The sequence below is a fragment of the Drosophila sulfurigaster genome, chromosome X (genome assembly GCF_023558435.1).
Source record: "Drosophila sulfurigaster albostrigata strain 15112-1811.04 chromosome X, ASM2355843v2, whole genome shotgun sequence".
NCBI lineage: Eukaryota > Metazoa > Arthropoda > Insecta > Diptera > Drosophilidae > Drosophila > Drosophila sulfurigaster.
Window position 1 is genome coordinate 17,937,622 of NC_084885.1, and position 19,346 is coordinate 17,956,967.

At 37.7% G+C, this 19,346-nt stretch overlaps 1 protein-coding gene across 1 annotated transcript in view; it reads left to right on the top strand.

Moving 5' to 3' along the window:
- Window positions 1–9,217, top strand: part of LOC133847439 (high affinity cGMP-specific 3',5'-cyclic phosphodiesterase 9A) — a 140,201-nt gene extending 130,984 nt beyond the window's left edge. The window contains 5 exon segments of the mRNA XM_062282478.1: window positions 4,113–4,239; window positions 4,788–5,083; window positions 5,144–5,600; window positions 5,602–5,643; window positions 7,131–9,217. Coding sequence (XP_062138462.1) covers window positions 4,113–4,239; window positions 4,788–5,083; window positions 5,144–5,600; window positions 5,602–5,643; window positions 7,131–8,840 — 2,632 coding nt within the window. The 3' untranslated portion in view covers window positions 8,841–9,217.
- Window positions 9,218–19,346: the final 10,129 nt, after the last annotated feature.

The following is a 19,346-nucleotide window of genomic DNA, read 5'->3' on the forward strand; positions in this document are numbered from 1 at the left end:
TTCAAATAAACGCTTAATATATACTAATTATCTCAACTAAAATGATTTAGTTTAACATTTTTAGGGTAGCAGTTATCAGCCTCTCAAAAATTCCTTTAATACAATTGTACAAAATTATCTGCCACTTTTGCTGTTGTTTTCCAACAAACTGGCAATCTATTGTCAATTTATTTAATTCCTTTCTTTATCGCAATTTAATTCTATGATTCAAATTGCAGCTAGAGCTATAGGCGTATGTTATGAAACGTTACTCAATGCTTAACTTTCATAAAAGTATAAATTAAATCTTAGTTGCAGATGGATGTTCATTAACAGCAAAAATCTGTTAAAATAAACATTGACAATTGTCTGCTACTAGTTAAAGAATTTTCTTCTAATCTAAATCATCGATGACCAACAAATTTGCCAGATCAAATCAATTGTTGCAACTGCAATTTGTAACTCAAAACTGCTCTAAAATCAAATGCGCTAATTATATATTTTGTAATTCTCACATTGTTCAAATTAACTTTGGCAATTACTGACATTACGTATACGACTAGTTGTGCTCTATATATATTTAGTAGATATTCAACTGACAATTTAAAGGCGAATTTGGTGTGCAGCTGCAGCACTTTGGCAATTGCCATGGAAATTCATTGAAATGAAAAACCTGCCCGTTGAAACAGGTGTCAAACAATTAACGCGACTCTTCTCAAGTGACCCCAAAAAAACAGTGAAGTGAAGTGAAGCTGGTCCGCCCAGCAAATTGGGGCCAAGCCAAGCTGACTACGAAATGCAAATGAAATGGCCATTGTTTTTCTTTTCTTTTTTGGGTTTGAAAGAATGCGCGAGCGCCAGGGAAAGATGTGAAGTGCGTGGGCAAATTATGCGATAATTAAGCTGAAAAATGTTGGCATTTCATAATAATCAAAGCGAATGAAATGCCAAGCAACCAACAGCACGAGAGACAGAGAGAGACTGAGAGAGAGCGAGTGAGAATGTCGCTTAATTTCAATCACAAAAATTCTAAAGTCTAAAGTCTAATAAAATATTCGGCAGGCTGAAGAATGCGGCTGAACTTTAAAATGCGCCAGAAAGTTGGGCCAATAAATTCACAGATTTTTCGTTGATTGATGACATGTGAAGAGCGAGCTGCAAACACATAATTTGCTCATAATTAGGCAGCCATTAATCATCCATTTCATCAACCGCTCATTAACTGCAGCTTAACACGTGTTCAGCATAAATATTCAAATTGCAAAAATATAATATTTTATGATGTGTGTGTGGTAATTAGACGCATAAACGGCGGCAACAGATGGCAAACAGTTTTCGTTGCTGTCATGGCAACCTACCTGGAGGCATGCCACATGTGGCAACAGCTGATGCTTAATGCACTCTTGTGGCACTTTCTGCCAATTACTTTGCCTGCTACTTCCATTGAAGGGATAAAGGATAAGGGATAAAGCAAAAACTGTTGCATAGCTTTGTGCGCTTTGCTGCACACGCGCACTCATACACACACACACACGCACACGCAGCAAATGCAATGCAAATCTTTTGCAAATCCTCTCAGCTGTGTCTTTGCTACACGTGCATCAATCGCCCACAATAATTAAGCTTCAATTCAAGTGACAAGACGTCACACACACACGCACACACGCACACTTTTGCAACAAAGAACACATCACATTGCCCTCTCATATCTCTTCCCCTCCCCACTACCACACGCATTGCTTCACAATTTTCAAGGGCAGAAATCGATATACGTAATCAGAGTGCAAATCCCATCAAGCTTACATGCAGCTGAACAGGGAGAGATGCCAGAGAACAGAGCATAAAAGAATGCAGCACAGAGTTTAGAGCATAAAATAATGAAGAGCATAGAAATTATAACGAGAATAAGCGAATACATGTTGAACACATTTAAAGTAACATTTATTATCAAGTATTTTAGATATAGAAAGTTATACGATTATTGTATTTTTATACTATAATATTTAATATTTGTAATTAATTGTTTAAATGGATATTCTAATTTTTTTTGGATTACATATGTAATGTAAATTGAAATAATTTTCAAAATAAGTAAAGGTTATTCTAACAGCTTTGGATTAGCATTATATTTTTTAAACTAAGATGGATTTTAGGATCGTTTTCTGTTATACGACATAATATACAAATTCGTTCTTATTTTGGTTTTTAGGTTTAGAAAATTAGGCTTAAATCAAGACGAAAATACTTGATTATCTTTAAGAACTTATTTTTGGTGAATAATAAACACAACAAGCTTATCAAATGAAAAATATCTTTCTCATTCATGTTAAGTTTCTCTCAAGAGTGCAGAAATATCTAATTTCTCAACATGTAGAGAACTTCATAGTCCTTTTAAAGTTGGAAATGACTTACTTTTTAAAAAGAAAGTGTAACTTTTTTTTGCTTGTAATGCAAATAGTGGCAGTTAGACGTAAAAGATGTTTAACCATAATGTAACTCTGTTTACGTTATTTACCAAAAAAAAACGAAAGACTATTAGTAGAGCAGAGATATAGAGAAAGGGAAAGAGAAAGAGAGAGAGAGAGAATTGCAGCAAGACTGCGAGCAGTTGGCAAAGTTGGGACAGTAAATGCAATGAGTTGAGCCCCAAAGCTGATCTAATGTAGCCAAGTTAATGCCGCTTCCTCTCAGTCTGTCAGTGTGTCGGTGGGTTTCGGTTCGCACTTCTTGCATTGTGGTGCATGGAAATGCATAGAAGGTGCGACGTTGACGCAGTGAGAACACAATAGAGTCTCGCCCTCCATTATGGTCTTGGATTGCACAAAGGAAACACATAAATACAGAGACATGCAATTGTAATAGTCGCAAAGAGGATTACAAAATGTGCAATTTGAAATTTGAAATTTCTTCTCCATTTTTTTTTCTTTCTTTTGTGCGAAATTCGATTAACGACAGCAGAGAGCAAGTAATAGAGAAAGAGAGAGCGAGAGCGAGAGAGCAAGCGACCTTCAGCTTGTTAGCTCTCTTCTGACCTTGTCATCTAGTTGGCATTGCCATTGCATTTGCCTTTGGCTGCCATTGTGTGTATTGTGCGTAGTAGATTTTGCACACTGATGATGATGATGTGCCACCATAATTATCTTGTGTAAAATCACAGAATAGCAAAGGCAAGGCAAAAAGCAAAAAAAAAAAAGAAACTCAATTCGTTGGCAAGTCGAGTGCATAAAATGCTTCGCTCTATTTGCAGTATAAACGTGGCAGGTGTTGAGTTTCCAATGCTATCTCTCACTCTCTCTATCACTCTCTCTTTCTCTCTCTCTGTCTCTCTCTCTCTCTCTCTCTCTCAAGTCCTTTACCACACTGACACTAGCTGCAGCTGTTGGCTCTTAGCTGTGCTGTCTGTGCAACGTCAATGCTACTTGACACGAAAAAATTCAATTTTCTGCTCGTATATGACGCGACTTTTTCAAATTTTTCATTTTCTTTTGAAATAAAAATAAAACGAAATGCAATTTAATATTTACGCGTCGCATACTTTTTACTCGTTTCTTTCTCGTCGCTCTCGTCTTCGGTCTTCGTTCTATTGCTCTTCTTAAATGTCAACATGTATATTTGCACTTTTAACCGTTTAGCAGCCGTCTCAAGTCGCACGTGAGCCAAAACATCAGTAAACAACGCACATGCGGCGTATACGCAATATGTCTTTGTGTGTATGTGCACTGCAAGCATGTCCTGTTTAATGACAGCTTCCACCTTTATATTCTTCATTAGCTTTGCCCGCCAGAAAGATTGTTTGTGAAACGCTTCAATTGTGGTTGGCAAATTGATGTTCACAATGTGAATGCGAAAACTGACTTAATGGTGCATTAAGCGTATTTATTTGTTTGTACATCTTCAATTCATGAATGATATATAATTGTCATAGTTATATGATAAGTTTAAATTCTTTATAGAGCACTTGTTACAAGTGCAAGTCTAAATAGGAAAAAAAGACTAAGAGACAATCTTCAGGAACATGATTTTATTGATGAACAGATATTATAAGTTTTATTTGAGTTAAACATAATGTTATTATAGCTACTTATTCCACAAAGTTGATACTTTAGTTAATTAATAAATGTTTCTGCTTGCAGCACAATTCGGGAGGGCATCATTCGCTGCATCCTTGCCACCGATATGGCGCGCCACAATGAGATCTTAACGCAGTTCATTGAGATCACGCCCATCTTCGACTACAACAATCGTGCACACATCAATCTGGTAAGCAAACAAACGATTAATTGTCACTGGCTAGAAATACATGTATTTTTTCATAGATGTGGATGTTAAGTAAGATTTAGTTGTATTTAGCATTACTTATTATTCACTGAAGTGCCGCTTAACGAAATTCACTTAGTTACTTTTCATCGCTTGACACTTATGAAAAGAAAATGTCTAAATAATACGTTTGCTTTTTTATAATGAGCTATTGCCGTTAAATGACATGTAGTTGTGGTTAGCATTAAACATTATTTACTTAACTGCCACCTAACAAAATGCACTTTGTGACATTCTTTTAAACGATTAACTACCACACCCAAACAATGAAAATATATGAAAACTATATTAATTTTCTCCTAGCTTTGGCTGTTAAGTTAGATTTAGTTGTATTAAGCGATCACTCGTTATTCACTTATCCGCTTTTTAAATTACACTTAGTGACGTACTTTTAATCGACTAAATCCCACACTCAAGCAAAGAAAATTACTGCTAGCTGTTGAGTGAGATTCAGTTGTACTTAACATTACTCATCATGAACTTTATTCCAGCTATGCATGATACTCATCAAGGTGGCGGACATATCGAACGAAGCACGGCCTATGGACGTGGCCGAGCCGTGGCTGGATCGCCTGCTGCAGGAGTTCTTCGCTCAGAGCGCGGCGGAGAAATCGGAGGGATTGCCGGTGACACCATTCATGGATCCGGACAAGGTGAGCAAGCCGGGTTCGCAGGTGCGTTTCATTGGCCTCGTGCTGTTGCCGCTCTTCGAGGCCCTGGGCGAATTGGTGCCCGAGTTGACCGAGCTGATCATCATCCCAGTACGCATAGCACTCGAGTACTACAGGTGAGAATGATTTCATTTAGCGAGTGGGTGCACCCGTAGCAAACTTTCGTTTTTGTTTAGACGCTTAAATGATGCACAGACCAAGACACGCAAATCGGTGGCAGACAGCAACACATCGGCCACGTCGGCCACATCGGACAGCAACAGCGGCAACATGGACTCGAATGCGGCCATGGCCAGCACACCGGGCAACAACAGCAGCGACAAACTCGACAAGCAGGGACAATCGCAGTCGGGCAATGCTGCTGGAGGTGGAGGCGGAGGAGGAGGCGGCGGTGGTAGCTGCGGTGGCAGCTCAACTGCTACTGCTGCATCGTCATCAGCTGGCGGCAATGCTTCAAGCGGCGGCGGCGTCGGAGGTGGCACAACAACTGGCAGCAGCTCACCGCAAATGCCGCGCTCCGGATCCGGCATCAGCGTGAAGTCCCGTCGCAGCATCCCATCACAGAAATCGGCGTCGCGCACCTCGGTGGATGAGCCCGGTGGCATGGCCGCTGAGTTGCACGATCTGCCCGAGGGGAAGCGAGAGCGGCGACTCCGAAACAGCCACCGAAGTCGATGTAAGTACAAGCAGCAACCAAAGCGCATTTAACTCGAAAGCAGACCTCGAAAGTTTCTAAAATTTCCTTAAAGCTTATGGAATTCTCCATCAGATTAGAATTGTAGGAACAAATTTAAATGAATTTAATTTGAGTTCGAACTAAAGTTAAATTTAAAGATTATTCAATTTAGTTGTCTATTCCAAAACATATTAAACAAGTAAGAAAGCTACAGTCGAGTGTACTCGACTGTGAGATACCCGCTACCCATTTTGAATAAAAGCAATATATTTTGCGGTATTATTCTCAAAATATACCAAATATACTGCAAAAATACTTAAAATATACCAAATGGTATATGTGGTATATCGATATAGTACCGCATTCAAAATATACCATAGACGGCACAATATACCAGATTGTCAGCCAAAGCAACTCAGACCCCTAGTAAGTAGGCGTTTTTGCCCATACAAAAGTATTTCTTTAATAACTTCCACAATTTTTTTTTGAACGCAACCAAATTTTCAGGGATCATAACTATTATAGTTATTACTGTACATACCAAAATTCGTATCTCTAGCTTTAAAATTACGCTTGTTATTCGATTTTTTTTGATTTGCAGGGGCGGAAGTGGGCGTGGCAAAAATTTGAAACAAACTTGATCTGCGTGCAAGCATAACAAATGCTGTCGAAAAAAAATTATAGCTCTATCTCTTATAGTCTCTGAGATCTAGGTGTTCATACGGACAGACGGACAGACGGACAGACGGACGGACGGACAGACGGACAGACGGACATGGCTATATCGTCTCGGCTGTTGACGCTGATCAAGAATATATATACTTTATAGGGTCGGAGATGCCTCCTTCTACCTGTTACATACATTTCCTGCCGGCACAAAGTTATAATACCCTTCTACCCTATGGGTAGCGGGTATAAAAATGCAAACTTATTTCTAAAATGCTGTACATCTTCTATTAAACGAAATATACAATATCTAACAGAAAATGAATGAATAGTCTACATTGCTTTTAAACACATATTACCAAATGATTATAGTACGTTCTTAAGTCTTCTTTGAGTCATCTAATGTAGAATCCGTATTTTAACCTATTGAATACATTTAAAATGAAGTGCACTTTATTTTGTATTTTCCGAACGCACGTCGTCTTTATTTAACTGGTGAACAAAGACTACCCGATGCTTCTTTTAACATCATATTACTGTACTTTTTCCTATTTATGTTAATGTTACAATATCGCCTTACCTTGGCATCATACTATTATGTATCCAGCACTGTCAACCTGCTACAATGAGAAGCTTTTTTCACATAATTTTATGCAGTTTCAAAAAAGCGACACTCGTTAAAGAATGAAATAAGTTTTAAGATCATTTTTTTGGTTAGCTTGTTGCAACAAGTGTAAGTTGACAGCAGACTACACCATGACTAACCATTTCATTAGCAAACACTCATACTTTCTCTCTCTCCTATTTACTTCTTCCCGCAGGTGGCCGAGAAGACGTCCAAGTTCAAGGTGGACACGGAGGGCTGCAGCAACCGAAGCAAGAGCTCGCACTCTACATCGCGTAAATCGTCGCGCGAGAAGCGACCCTCGATGATCGGCGAGCTGTGCAGCAGCGGCGGCGGCCAAAGGATGCGCAACTCGTACGGCAACATACACGGTTACCACGCCAATCGCTGTCACTTTGGCAGCAATCGGGCCGTCAGCCTCGATCAGTACAGCACCAACAATCGCCGGTTGTCCGATGGACTGCCGCAGGTCATATCCGACAGCAACGTGTTCTACGGTCGACACAATCGCAGCAGCCTCGAAGCGCATGCAGCACAAGCTCAAGTGACAATGGGAGCAACAACAACAGGAACAGCAGCAACTGTTGCTCGTGTCGGGGAGGATCTCAATATGAATACGAGCAGCAATCAGATGGGGCCGGTGGTGCAGCAGCCACACAGTCAGCTGGACAAGTTGCAGCTGCAGCTGCAGCAAGTGGAGCTGGACAAGTTGCCAAGCCAGGCAACAGCCACAGCAGCTGCTGCTGCTGCCACATCGAATGGCAACATATCGCCCACACTGATGCAGCAGCAGCAGCCACTGAATCAGCAGGCGAGCAATGGCAGCGCACGCAGCAGTAGCGTTGGCAGCACTCGCCTGGCTGCCACACAACAGCAACATTCGGGGCAGCAGCAACCACAAGCGGGACAGCAACAACCGAGTGGCAGCAGCAGCAGCAGCAGCTGGAAATCGCGACTGCGTCAATTCTCCGACTATTTCAGCTTCAGCTTTGACAAGGGCAACAAACGCTTTGGCAGCACACGCAGCAGCCCTTGTGCCCCAACGCGTGGCAACAACAATGCAGCGGCAGCCGCAAATGGTGCCGGCGGTGGCGATGCCACAGCGGACGGCGGCTGCAACATGCAACAGCCAGCGACCTGTTGCACCATTTCGAATAGCATGCCATCGCCAGTTGCTCCGACTTCAGCTGCTGCCGGTGGAGGAGGCGCCTCCGCTCACCTGGGAGGCATAGCTCGGCATCGAGCGTACAGCTTGGATGTGCCGTGCAGCAGGCACATGGCGGGGGGCACACGCTACTCGTCGGGCGACAGCAGCAGTCGCAAGTCGTCGCGCCACGACGAGCACAACAATATGAGCAACATGAGCAACAATAGCAACAACAGCAACATGAGCAACAACACGTTGCACAGCAGCGGAGGCCTCATGATTGGCGAGCAATTGTCCGGAATACGCATTCGCATCGGTAGCGCAGATGCCACAACAGTTGTGGCAGCAGCAGCAGCAGCAACAGGAGCACCAACTATGGCAACTGGGGAGCCCGCTTTGATGCCGCCCAGCGTCAGCTGTGAGCTGGGCCTGGCCAGCGGATCGTCATCGGAGGCGGGGCCAAAGATTTGACAACAGGGGAGTTCCGATACGAGCAACACGAACAATTCGCTGTGCAATCAGGCGCCGTTCACCGAGGGCGAAGCGGAGGCCGAGGCGGAGGCGGAGGCCATCGTCAATGACAGCGACAACGATGCGATGGATGGGCCCAGCGAGGAGGCGGATGCTTTGCAGCAGGACACGTCCAGCTGTGAAGTGTCATCGATGTCGATGACCGTCTGGTCGGCGATTGGTCAACGATTGAATGCGCTCGTCTGTCATTGCTGTGAGCGGAAGTTGCCCGAGCCGGAGAATGTGTAAGCCACCGAAAAGAGAGGATCGATCAATCAAACAAACAAACAAACAATCTGTCAGTCAGTCAGTCAGTCAATCAGCCAACTAGCCAGTCAATCAAATCAGTCATTGCCATTCACACAGTCATCGATTCATTCGCCCAGCGCAACTTTCTGTTTCTATCTCTCTTTCTGTGCATCTATCTCGCTCTATTCCCAGTTTCTTGCGCACAGGGTAACTTCTAGTCGAGCACACTCGACTGCAGCGCTCTCACTTGTGTGTGCTGACGATGCACATTCTTCATGCCTAGCAAATAATTTAAATCAATTCTACACACCAACACACACACACACACACAATTCAATACAATATAATTAAATATATGCTATATAATCTTATATTATTATATTATACATTATTATTATTATTATTATTATTATTATTATTATTATTATTATTATTATTATTATATACAATTATTATTTTTTAATTTACAACAAACTAGTTTTTTTTATTTTTTTTGTTATTAAGCAGAGAGAGATGCAGTTTTATTCGCAGTCATTCTTTGAAGTGAAGAAAACATATACAAATCAAGAAAGAAAGCAACAGTCCAGTATGCTCGACTGTGAGATACCCGCTATTCATTTTGTATAAGAGTGCGGTATTATTCATAATGGTATATCGTTGCAATACTACATGTGTAATATACCATAGAAGTCAAAATATACTATATTACCGGACAAAAAAAATTGAAGCTCGTAGTAAGTAGTCGAATTTTCTCATTCAAAAGTAATTCTTATATAACTTTAACAATTATCCGATCGTAATCAAATTCTAATCGTAATCTGACGCCGATTTAGAATATATATACTTTAAAGCTTCGGAGATGTCTTTTTTCTCTATGGCATACATTTGCTGCATGCTGCAGTCACGTAGTTATAATACCTTTCTACCGAAACATTCTTTAGATGAATCTTATAGCTTAGCACGACAAACTGCAATTGGGGCATTAGCAAACTGATTAGCCAAAGGATGCGGCTTATGGCGATTCATTTTCATGCATCGCCATCGGCTGGGACATGTCGCCTCATTATGGGGCCTCGGCATTGGCCCCTGGTTGCCGCATGTTGCATGTTGCATGGCAGCATATGCTCCTGCTGCTGCTGCTGCCACATGCCACACACTGTATGCGTCTGCGTTCACGTTTAATTACGCAAAACAAATTTTTGCATTTTGCATACGCCAACGAGGAGCGCGTCCCAATGCAACCTTGCTGCCACCCTTTGCCCCCCGCCCCTGCCACACACACTCCACACTCGGCGGACAAGATAGCTGGCCACCAGGAGCGACCATGTATGTATGCCTAATTTCATTTGCTGCTACGTGGTTTTCTTTTTTTTCGTTAGTGTGTGTGGAGGGGGGAGGCAACACCACATGGGGCAGCTGCTGACACAGACTACGCTTGCAGCATGCAGCGTGCCACGTTATTGAAAGTCAGCGTGGGGCTCAATTCGATTTTGTAGCACGCAGCGCAGCGCAGCTGTTGCAGGTGCTGCTTGTGGCACACAATTAAACGCCAAAACCAATGACTCTGCCTCATCTGCTGCAGTTGCTGCTGCTGCTGCTGCAATTGAAGCGAATGACACTCAACTGAACGCAACGCAACGCAACGCATCGAAACTCGAATTTTGCATGCCCCGCAGCCTTTCAGCCATTCAAATGTACCACAAAAATTTGTTTAGCAGTTTTTGAAGGGAATCCTAATTGCAACCAGCCATGCCCCCAGGGACACTCCCACTTCGGTTCGGTTCTGTTCGGTTCGGTTCGCTTTGGCTAAAAAGTTTTTCGACGCCGTCGAGATCTACATTTTGTTGCAACTCGATTGCGATTCCAATTTGGTCTTTCTTTTTGCTCATTTCGTGTTGCCCAAAAACTTTTCAACAACTCGTTGATGGGCAGTCGCTCGCCACATGTGGCGAATTAACAATTAGCACCTTGTCAGTTGCAGCTCGAAACATATTCAATTTTAGTTTTTTCTGATTGAGCAAATAACATTGTCACAACTTAACAACAAATAACATTGTCACAGCTTAACAATGTTTACTGAATTCCATGGCGATGCATTTGAAGTTGCTTGAAAGTTTAGCTGGTTTATTATCGATGCATTTCAATTTGATTAAAAGTTTAGGTGATTTTATATCAGTCAAATGCATTTTGAGTTCTAAACCTTCCTTGTCTTCTTATTTTAATGGAATCATGTCAAATGCAGCTCAACATCAAGTGGAATACACGGGACATTTTCAGTTTCAGACAAAGTATTTGCTTTACACACAATAAATGTTTAATACTTTCTTTCACTTTCATAAGCTTGATATTCACTTTTTTTAGTGGAATATTTTGTGTTTGCATTTGACATACTTCTCATATTCATTAACTATTTTAAATACAAATTTTGATGAATATTAAAGACTATATTGTAAAATCCATTAATAGTACTTGAATATGTCATCAATACAATTCACTTGCAAGCATTTTTTCTCGCTCCAAGCTTTTGAATTTAATTTTTTGTATGTTAAGTAAACATACAATATTCAATTTATTAAATTTTCAAGTCGAACTTTAAACAACTTTCCACAAAAGAAAAGAATCTATTCAATATTTCAACATAATTGAAACTCAATTCGATAAATATGGCTCAATACTCATTTTAAGCTCATCAATTATTGCTGGCGTTGCCTCCACACACACACACACACGCTCACACACATGCACATATCCAATCATATACGAAAAGTGCAGGACACATCGCATCGTGCATTTCCGGTAAGATGGCAATGAAGGAGCGAGTTAAGCAAAAGAAAAGAAAATGATGAAAAACCATCCCGACAAAAGAGCAAACAAATTTACCACACAGAACTGCAAAAAGCGAAGCATTTGTATTTGCAAAATGCAACAAAACCCGAACTTGACATCCCAAGCAGGATGAAAAATGAAAAACTATTGACGAACTGGAAAATGGAGAATGAAAATAAAAGCTGGGCGAACTTGTGTCCCAAAGCAAACAAAGAAAACAAATCGAAATGAAAAATTATAGAAAAATAATATATACATATATAAATAATGTCAATGTAAATTTCTGTATGTAATTATGTTAAATGTGCGATACGCGCACATACACACACCAAACACACACACACGCATGTCATGTTGAAAATACATAGCATACTTTTTAGCGCCAGGGTCACACAGTGGCAATTGGTTTTAAGACAAGGGGCAAGGGGACTGGGGACGGAAAGTAAATATAGTAGAAAAATAATATTAAAAAAAAAAAGTAAAAAAGAAAGAAAGAAAAATACACAAAACACACACAAATTTCAATTAAAAGTTAAGCGCAGCTGGCAACCAAGCTGGTACTTGGCCAAACTTATATGGAGAACTAAACTATATGCATTTTCATAGAAATTTTCTTCGTTTTTTTTTTTTTGTTTCATTTACAATAAACCGTAAACAATGAAAACACAAAATGAATACAAACTACGATACGATTTTAAGATACAATATGGCAAAATGGTGGAAATCTGTTTAAATTTAACGACGTTAATTAAATGTACATTTAAATGTCTAGCTAAAAATACGAAATTGATGGCAAAATATTATAACTAAATGGTAAACGATATCAAATTTGTGTACGTACATATATTTATTGTTAATTGTAATTGGAGACATATACGGACATACATATATCTATATTTTTTCAGTTTGTGGTCAACGTCAACGCAATCGTCGTTATTGTTATTGTTGTTGTTGTTGCTCAAGATGTCTATGGGTATGTTGATCAAAGCGAAAACAATGACAAAACTCAAAGAAAACAATATTAATGTTTGCGATGTCAAAATTGTTTTTTTGAGCATAGTTAGAGCTGACTTAGAGCAGCTGAAAGTAACGTCTACAGATACCAAAATACCAAAAAAAAAAATCAATATATACTAGAAACAAACTGAAATCTTTAGGTGTATAAATGTATTACGAGTATGTATTAGCTATAAGTATGATCTACCAAGTATCGCTTCAACAAATCAACCACACAATGAATTGTTTCACACACACACACACATACACACACGCACACAGAGAGGCTTGCGTGTGTATTGAAAGCGCTTTCAAACTTTGAACGAGGCCCATTGCAAAATGCCACAACTTCCCTTGTTTGATGAAAAACATAAAGACTAATACTTGAATTTACAAACCTTTCCAACAAAAACCAAAAGAAAAAAAACTAAAAATATATATATATGCAATTGAACAAACTAAAAAGAAAAAAATAAAACTATATATGTTAAATTAAACTAAACAAAAGAAAAACTCTAGGTGTTTTACAAATGTACGAAAACAAAAAAAAAATGTCAATGAAAACTTACAAAAAAAAAAATGAGAAGAGAAAACAAAATAAAACTGAAACTACAAAAACCATTTTAAGCATAATTTAATTAGACTAGAAAAAAAATGAAAATGAAAATGCTTTTCAATGTACAATTTAAATATTAGTCTACATTTTTGGCAGTCAATTACAAAAATAATGAACAAGAACAAAAGAGAAAAACACAAATAAAACACACGCTTCCCCCTCCACCTCCAAAATGCAGCAAAGGCAAATATAAATAAACTAAACGAAAAATAGAAACAAAAAGCAAAGCAAAAATTGTTTGCAAAATATGTTCGAAATGTATCAATTATAAAATCAGATGTATGTATGTAGGTAGGTGACGAGTTAAAGTTATCGGATGGGCAAATGTTTGTTTATATTTTGTAGAACGGTAGTACGAATAGTTAAGAGCAAATTGTGTACGATATATGTGTGGCTAGGCAGAAAAACAAAAATGTTAAAACAAATATTATGAGCAATTTGGACCAACTTACTAAACACTCTCTATCTCTCTCTTTCACTCTGTCTATCTATGTTTCTCTCACACACACACACACACACACACGCAGACTATATCTGTAACTTTCTCACTGTCTGAATACTGAAAGCAGCATGCATTATAAATAAATACGCGTAAAAGCATTATATAGCATACACACACACTCATATAGATATATTACTTGTTCTTGCGAATAGTTAAATGTAAACTACAAAACCCAAAAGAAAAAAGACAACTGATAAATCAATATTAAATGTAAAAGTCAAATGAAAACAAAGAAATACACGTAACTCTCAACCACAACTACCTGTCGACTATCTACAGCACAGCTAAGCTGAAGCCTGATCAAATCGATGACAGCAATTGCGATTGCGATAAACGCTAAATCGATTTTTGTTGTCAGGCGACAGCATCTAATTTATACTTTTCTACGTATCTTACACGAAAAATGGAGTGGCAGCAAAAAAGAACTTTCCAAAAAAAGGTTTCCATACCACTAATCTCTGCAATAGTCAGTCAGAATCCCCTCCAAAAAAGGCAGACGGACGGACGGACAGACAGACAGACAGACTGTCGTATCGAACATTCAACATGCAAATAACCACCGATAACGGACCACAGTAGTGCATCAACGCGCTTCCCAAGAGCCCAAGAAGATCATTTATTATCGATAACTGTTGAATATCGGACAGCAGATACTTCCTACCATATAAACATATATGCTCAATTATTGCGTTTACGTTTCTCTCTCTCTCTATATATATATATATATCTGTATCTGTCCCTCTTCCTCTCACTCTTTCCCGCTACCTTCCCTGACACACTGCAAATACTGCACGCGACAGTTAAAAAAGAGCTCTTAGAGAAGTACATTTAAGTGCATAGACTATATATACTACTTATATACATATATACTATATATATATATATATATATATCTATATATATATATATATACATATACTAGAGACCCTCCTGAACTTCAAAACCAAAAGCCTTTAAATTCAACAAAACAAAAACAAAGACTACATTTTATTATACAACAAACAAACCAAGAAAAAAAAAAATAAAAAAAAAAATACAAAATGGGGACAAGATGAAAGCGAAACTTTGATGCAATTTTAAATGGAGTAAAACGAGTAAAAGTTATTAAAGCATTCTTCGGCAGGCCGAAGCTTAGATGCTCTCTTTAAAGGCCCACACACACACTGACACACACTCACATCGACAGACACACTCACACATGAATAGTTTCAATCGAGAGAAAATAACGAAATACGTGTACTACAAGTATGTTTAACAGGAGCTTTGGAGACTAACCCCCGCTTTCTTTGGTGGATTGAGAACTTCTAGGATTACCTACTAAATCGAAATCTAGTCAAAGTTTATGATCTTTTTGAAAGAGTCTAAGCAAATGAAAGTCTACATATAAATAATGCTATATATATATTTTCAAAATGTGTATGTCAATGGAAATGAAATCTCTACAAATAATTGACTAGAGTAATATACACACAAACATACATACTAAAAGTTATTATTTTTAAGTAAAAATTGTTGATAACAAAAAAAAAACAAATTAAATGAATATGGCATCAATTATGTGGAAACTAGCTTGAAAGGGGTAGGAAAACTACTAAAAATATATACAAAAACTAAAAAAAAATATATATATATAGAGAGAAATGCCTATTCAGCGTATCATACACAAAAAAGATTCAAAAGAAACAAAGAATAAATTCTACAAAATAAAAGAAACTTTCCATGCACGTCGTGTTGAATAAGTGGCAATTACATACATACAAATAAATATATTAGCAGCTGCAAAGATTAAGTGTAAAATATTAAATAATATGTATTAAAATCAAATAAGACATACAAATTTGTGTGTGTTTACTACGCATCTCTTTCCCCCTGCCACAGTTGACCATAAATCGCAAAAAAAAAAAGAAAATATATATGAAATGCCGAGTATATGAAAAAATTGCATTTGAGTGGAAATTACTAGGTAAAGCAGTTGGAAACTATTTACAAGTGGTATAAATACAGCACCCACAACAACAAAGAAAAAAAAAGAAAAGAAAAACTATGAAACAAATGAAAACAAGTCAAACTTGTCGTAATGGAACCCAAAGAAACATTTCAAATGAATAAACCAACACAAAAAAAAGTAAATATAAAGCTCTAAATAATGATGACGAAGGCGAGCAAAGCAAAAACAATTCTAAGTGTACAATGAATCAAGTTAAATGCATTAACGAAATCAAGCAACAATAAAACTTAAGTACATACATACATAGACACACAGACACTCACATAAACATAAATCTACTAGTACTACTCACATTTGATGTCAACTCTTGTCAACTACAAAAACTACACTGGCCATATTGAAGAGCTAATCGCAGAAGCCGTATATCAACAAATACTAATTATACAATATGTACGAGTATATATGTGAAACCCCAATTCCAATCTGCAACAAAACCGAACAACAATAAAAATAAAAAATGCAAATAAACACACAAAAAAAAGAGTGAAAAACCAAATAAGCAGACAACAGATAAAAGGATAAAATAATAACAACAACAAAACAAACAAAAAAATAATAATTAAAAACCAAAAAAAAAAACACTCAAAAATGAAGAACCATACCAAAAAAAAAACTTTTCTGAAATGCATTTAAATGGAAAATATTCAAATGAAAATTGTATTTAAAATTTAAGTTTCGTCCGAGGGGCAAAATGGGGGTGGGCGAGTACCCATGAGTACACTCGTTAGTCTAACTAAATTGCCAACGAGAGATCGTCCAAAGCGGACTTCACTCACAGCATTCGCTCACCCATACAAAAACACAAAACACACACACATACACACTCACACAACACGTATTTTTGTGTAAAAGTTTAAAACAAAATATATATATATATAATTAAAAAAAGAGCAGAAAATATGAACTACTGATTAATATGAAATATATTGAAATAAAATAATTTCCAAACTAACTTGAAGAGCGTTTTTCTTTCGCTTTTGATTTACAGCTTTATAAACCAACTATAAATATTAAGTATGTTTATAGTTGTCAAAAGCTTTTAACTAAATACCCAACTATACTTAATTAACATACAAGCCCTAAATATAAAGAATCATAGAATTATAGCCTCGTCTCTAACTGCTTTGTAGCACCATCTATGATTCGTTAGCGCAGTAAGTGTTTAAATTTGCACATCCTAAAAGTATGCTACAGCTATTTACTGTAGCATCAACTTAGCACGTAAAGGCAACTGCAAAAATATGAAAATTGTTGTAGCATACTTTTAGAAGCGAAAGTTACCAGCACAAAATAGGCAAGTGACGTGCTGCATTTCTGCTTGCTGCTGATTTATGTTCGCCTGGTATTTCACCAGCTGACTTGGTTCTTTTCAGCCGTTCGTGGTTGTTTCAAGTGGTCAAGAACCACATCAGATGACGGAAAAACCTGTCAAGTCAGCAAATTAAATACCAGGAGAACATGAATCAGCAGCTAGCAGAACTTCTCTAAATCAGCTACAAAATTAATGACGTCAGACATTTTGGAATTAATATAAATTTAAAAAGGAACCGCCGTTAAAAGTCAAATATAATTTGTTGATATAGTATTTCGTTTTTCTGTTACATCTCAGCGAAATCCTAAAAGATCTTGCCGGAACTTCCCTTTTCGTAATCAGGATAACTAATTCTATGAAGTGACATACAAGGACTTTAAGGATATTCCCATTAATTTCACCTTAATAATGAGCGGACATTTAAATAAATTGACTGTATCTCGGTCATTTGGAGGGCGATCGCGAAATCCTTTGACACAAGAAACGCAAACGCAAACTTATAAATACTCTTAAAAGGATGAATGTCCTTACAGGACGCGAGATAAATTTACTTTTTTGTAATTTGAATTTGTATCTCAGTCATAGCCTTTTTGATCCTTGCATTAACTAAGCGAAACGATGTAATTTTATAACGGCTATTATCGTGTCAAAGGATATACTAATCGTCCTTGTAGTTTGCGAGCTATCGTAGAATTTGCAATTCTCATGTCCAGCTGCTTAGTAGCGCCATCTATTGTTCGTAGATACAATGAGGATTAAATTGGTGCAGCCCGAAAGTATGCTCTTAAAAGGATGAATGTCCTTACAGGACGCGAGATAAATTTCCTTTTTTTTAATTTGAATTTGTATCTCAGTCATAGCCTTTTTGATCCTTGCATTAACTAAGCGAAACGATGTAATTTTATAACGGCTATTATCGTGTCAAAGGATATACTAATCGTCCTTGTAGTTTGCGAGCTATCGTAGAATTTGCAATTCTCATGTCCAGCTGCTTAGTAGCGCCATCTATTGTTCGTAGATACAATGAGGATTAAATTGGTGCAGCCTGAAAGTATGCTACATCTGTTTGCTGCACTTGCTATATTTTTTGAATATCGCGCGCAATTTCCACTTTAAAAAAATGAAATTTTTGTAGCATACTTTTGAGAGCTAAAGTTGCCGCCAGCAAATAAGCAAGCGATTTGCTGTATTTCTACTTACTACTGACTTATGTTCGCCTGGTATTTCACCAGCTGACTTGATTCTTTTTAGCCGTTCACGGCTGCTTTTAAATGACCTGCAACAGCAACAGATAAAATGCTCAGTCAGCAAATGAAATACCAGGAGAACATAAATCAGCAGCAAGCATAACTACAGTAAGTCACCAACTAATTTAGTAGCGCTATCCACTTGGGCGCCAATTTAAAATATAAAATTAACCGACAAAAATGAATCTGTTAAAATTCAGATATAATTTTTCGTTTAATATTTGAGTTTCTCTCTCATATCTCGGCCAAATCCTAAATGATCTTGCCTGGACTTACCTTTTTGTAATCAGGACAACTAGTTCTATCGATTGAAATTCAAGGACACAATTTAAGAAATCCACTTTATCACGGTCACTAAGAGGATGATCTCGATGTCCTTTGGCGTAAGGATTGCTCTTATAAAGATAAACTGATTGGTGACTGTGACATAAAGTAAGTTCTTCATAAACCAAATTGCGTATATCTCGGCCAAACCTTGTCAGATCTTTCCAGTCACTATGACAAGCGAAGCTGTTTGGTTAAAGCTTTATGCTAAAGAATATAACAAATTTTGAATGTGAAATGAAAACGACAGAAAATAAGATTTGTTAAAATTTGAAAATAATTTATTTTTAGTATATATTATATTATCCAGCAAGTGACTTGGTGTATTTCTGCTTGATGTTGATTTTTGTTATGTTGGCAACCTAAAGCTTCCACAATTATTTCGTTTACTTAATTAATTATTACAATCATCAATAATCCTTGTCAATATCCGCAATAGTAATTCAATCAGCCTCGAAGGGAAGTTTTTTGTGTGCAGAAAACTCGTTTTACATATCTCTGGAATACTGAATACATCTGAAATTAGAGTAAAATAATATATTATTTATTACTGATATTTATATTCCAACTACGTATAAAGTGCCCCGCTAGTTTTGGAGGTAGCCAAGAGGTTAATATTCTTTGAATGTTATCAATTTAAACATCTAGAAAATATTGCTTGAGTTAATGTAGATT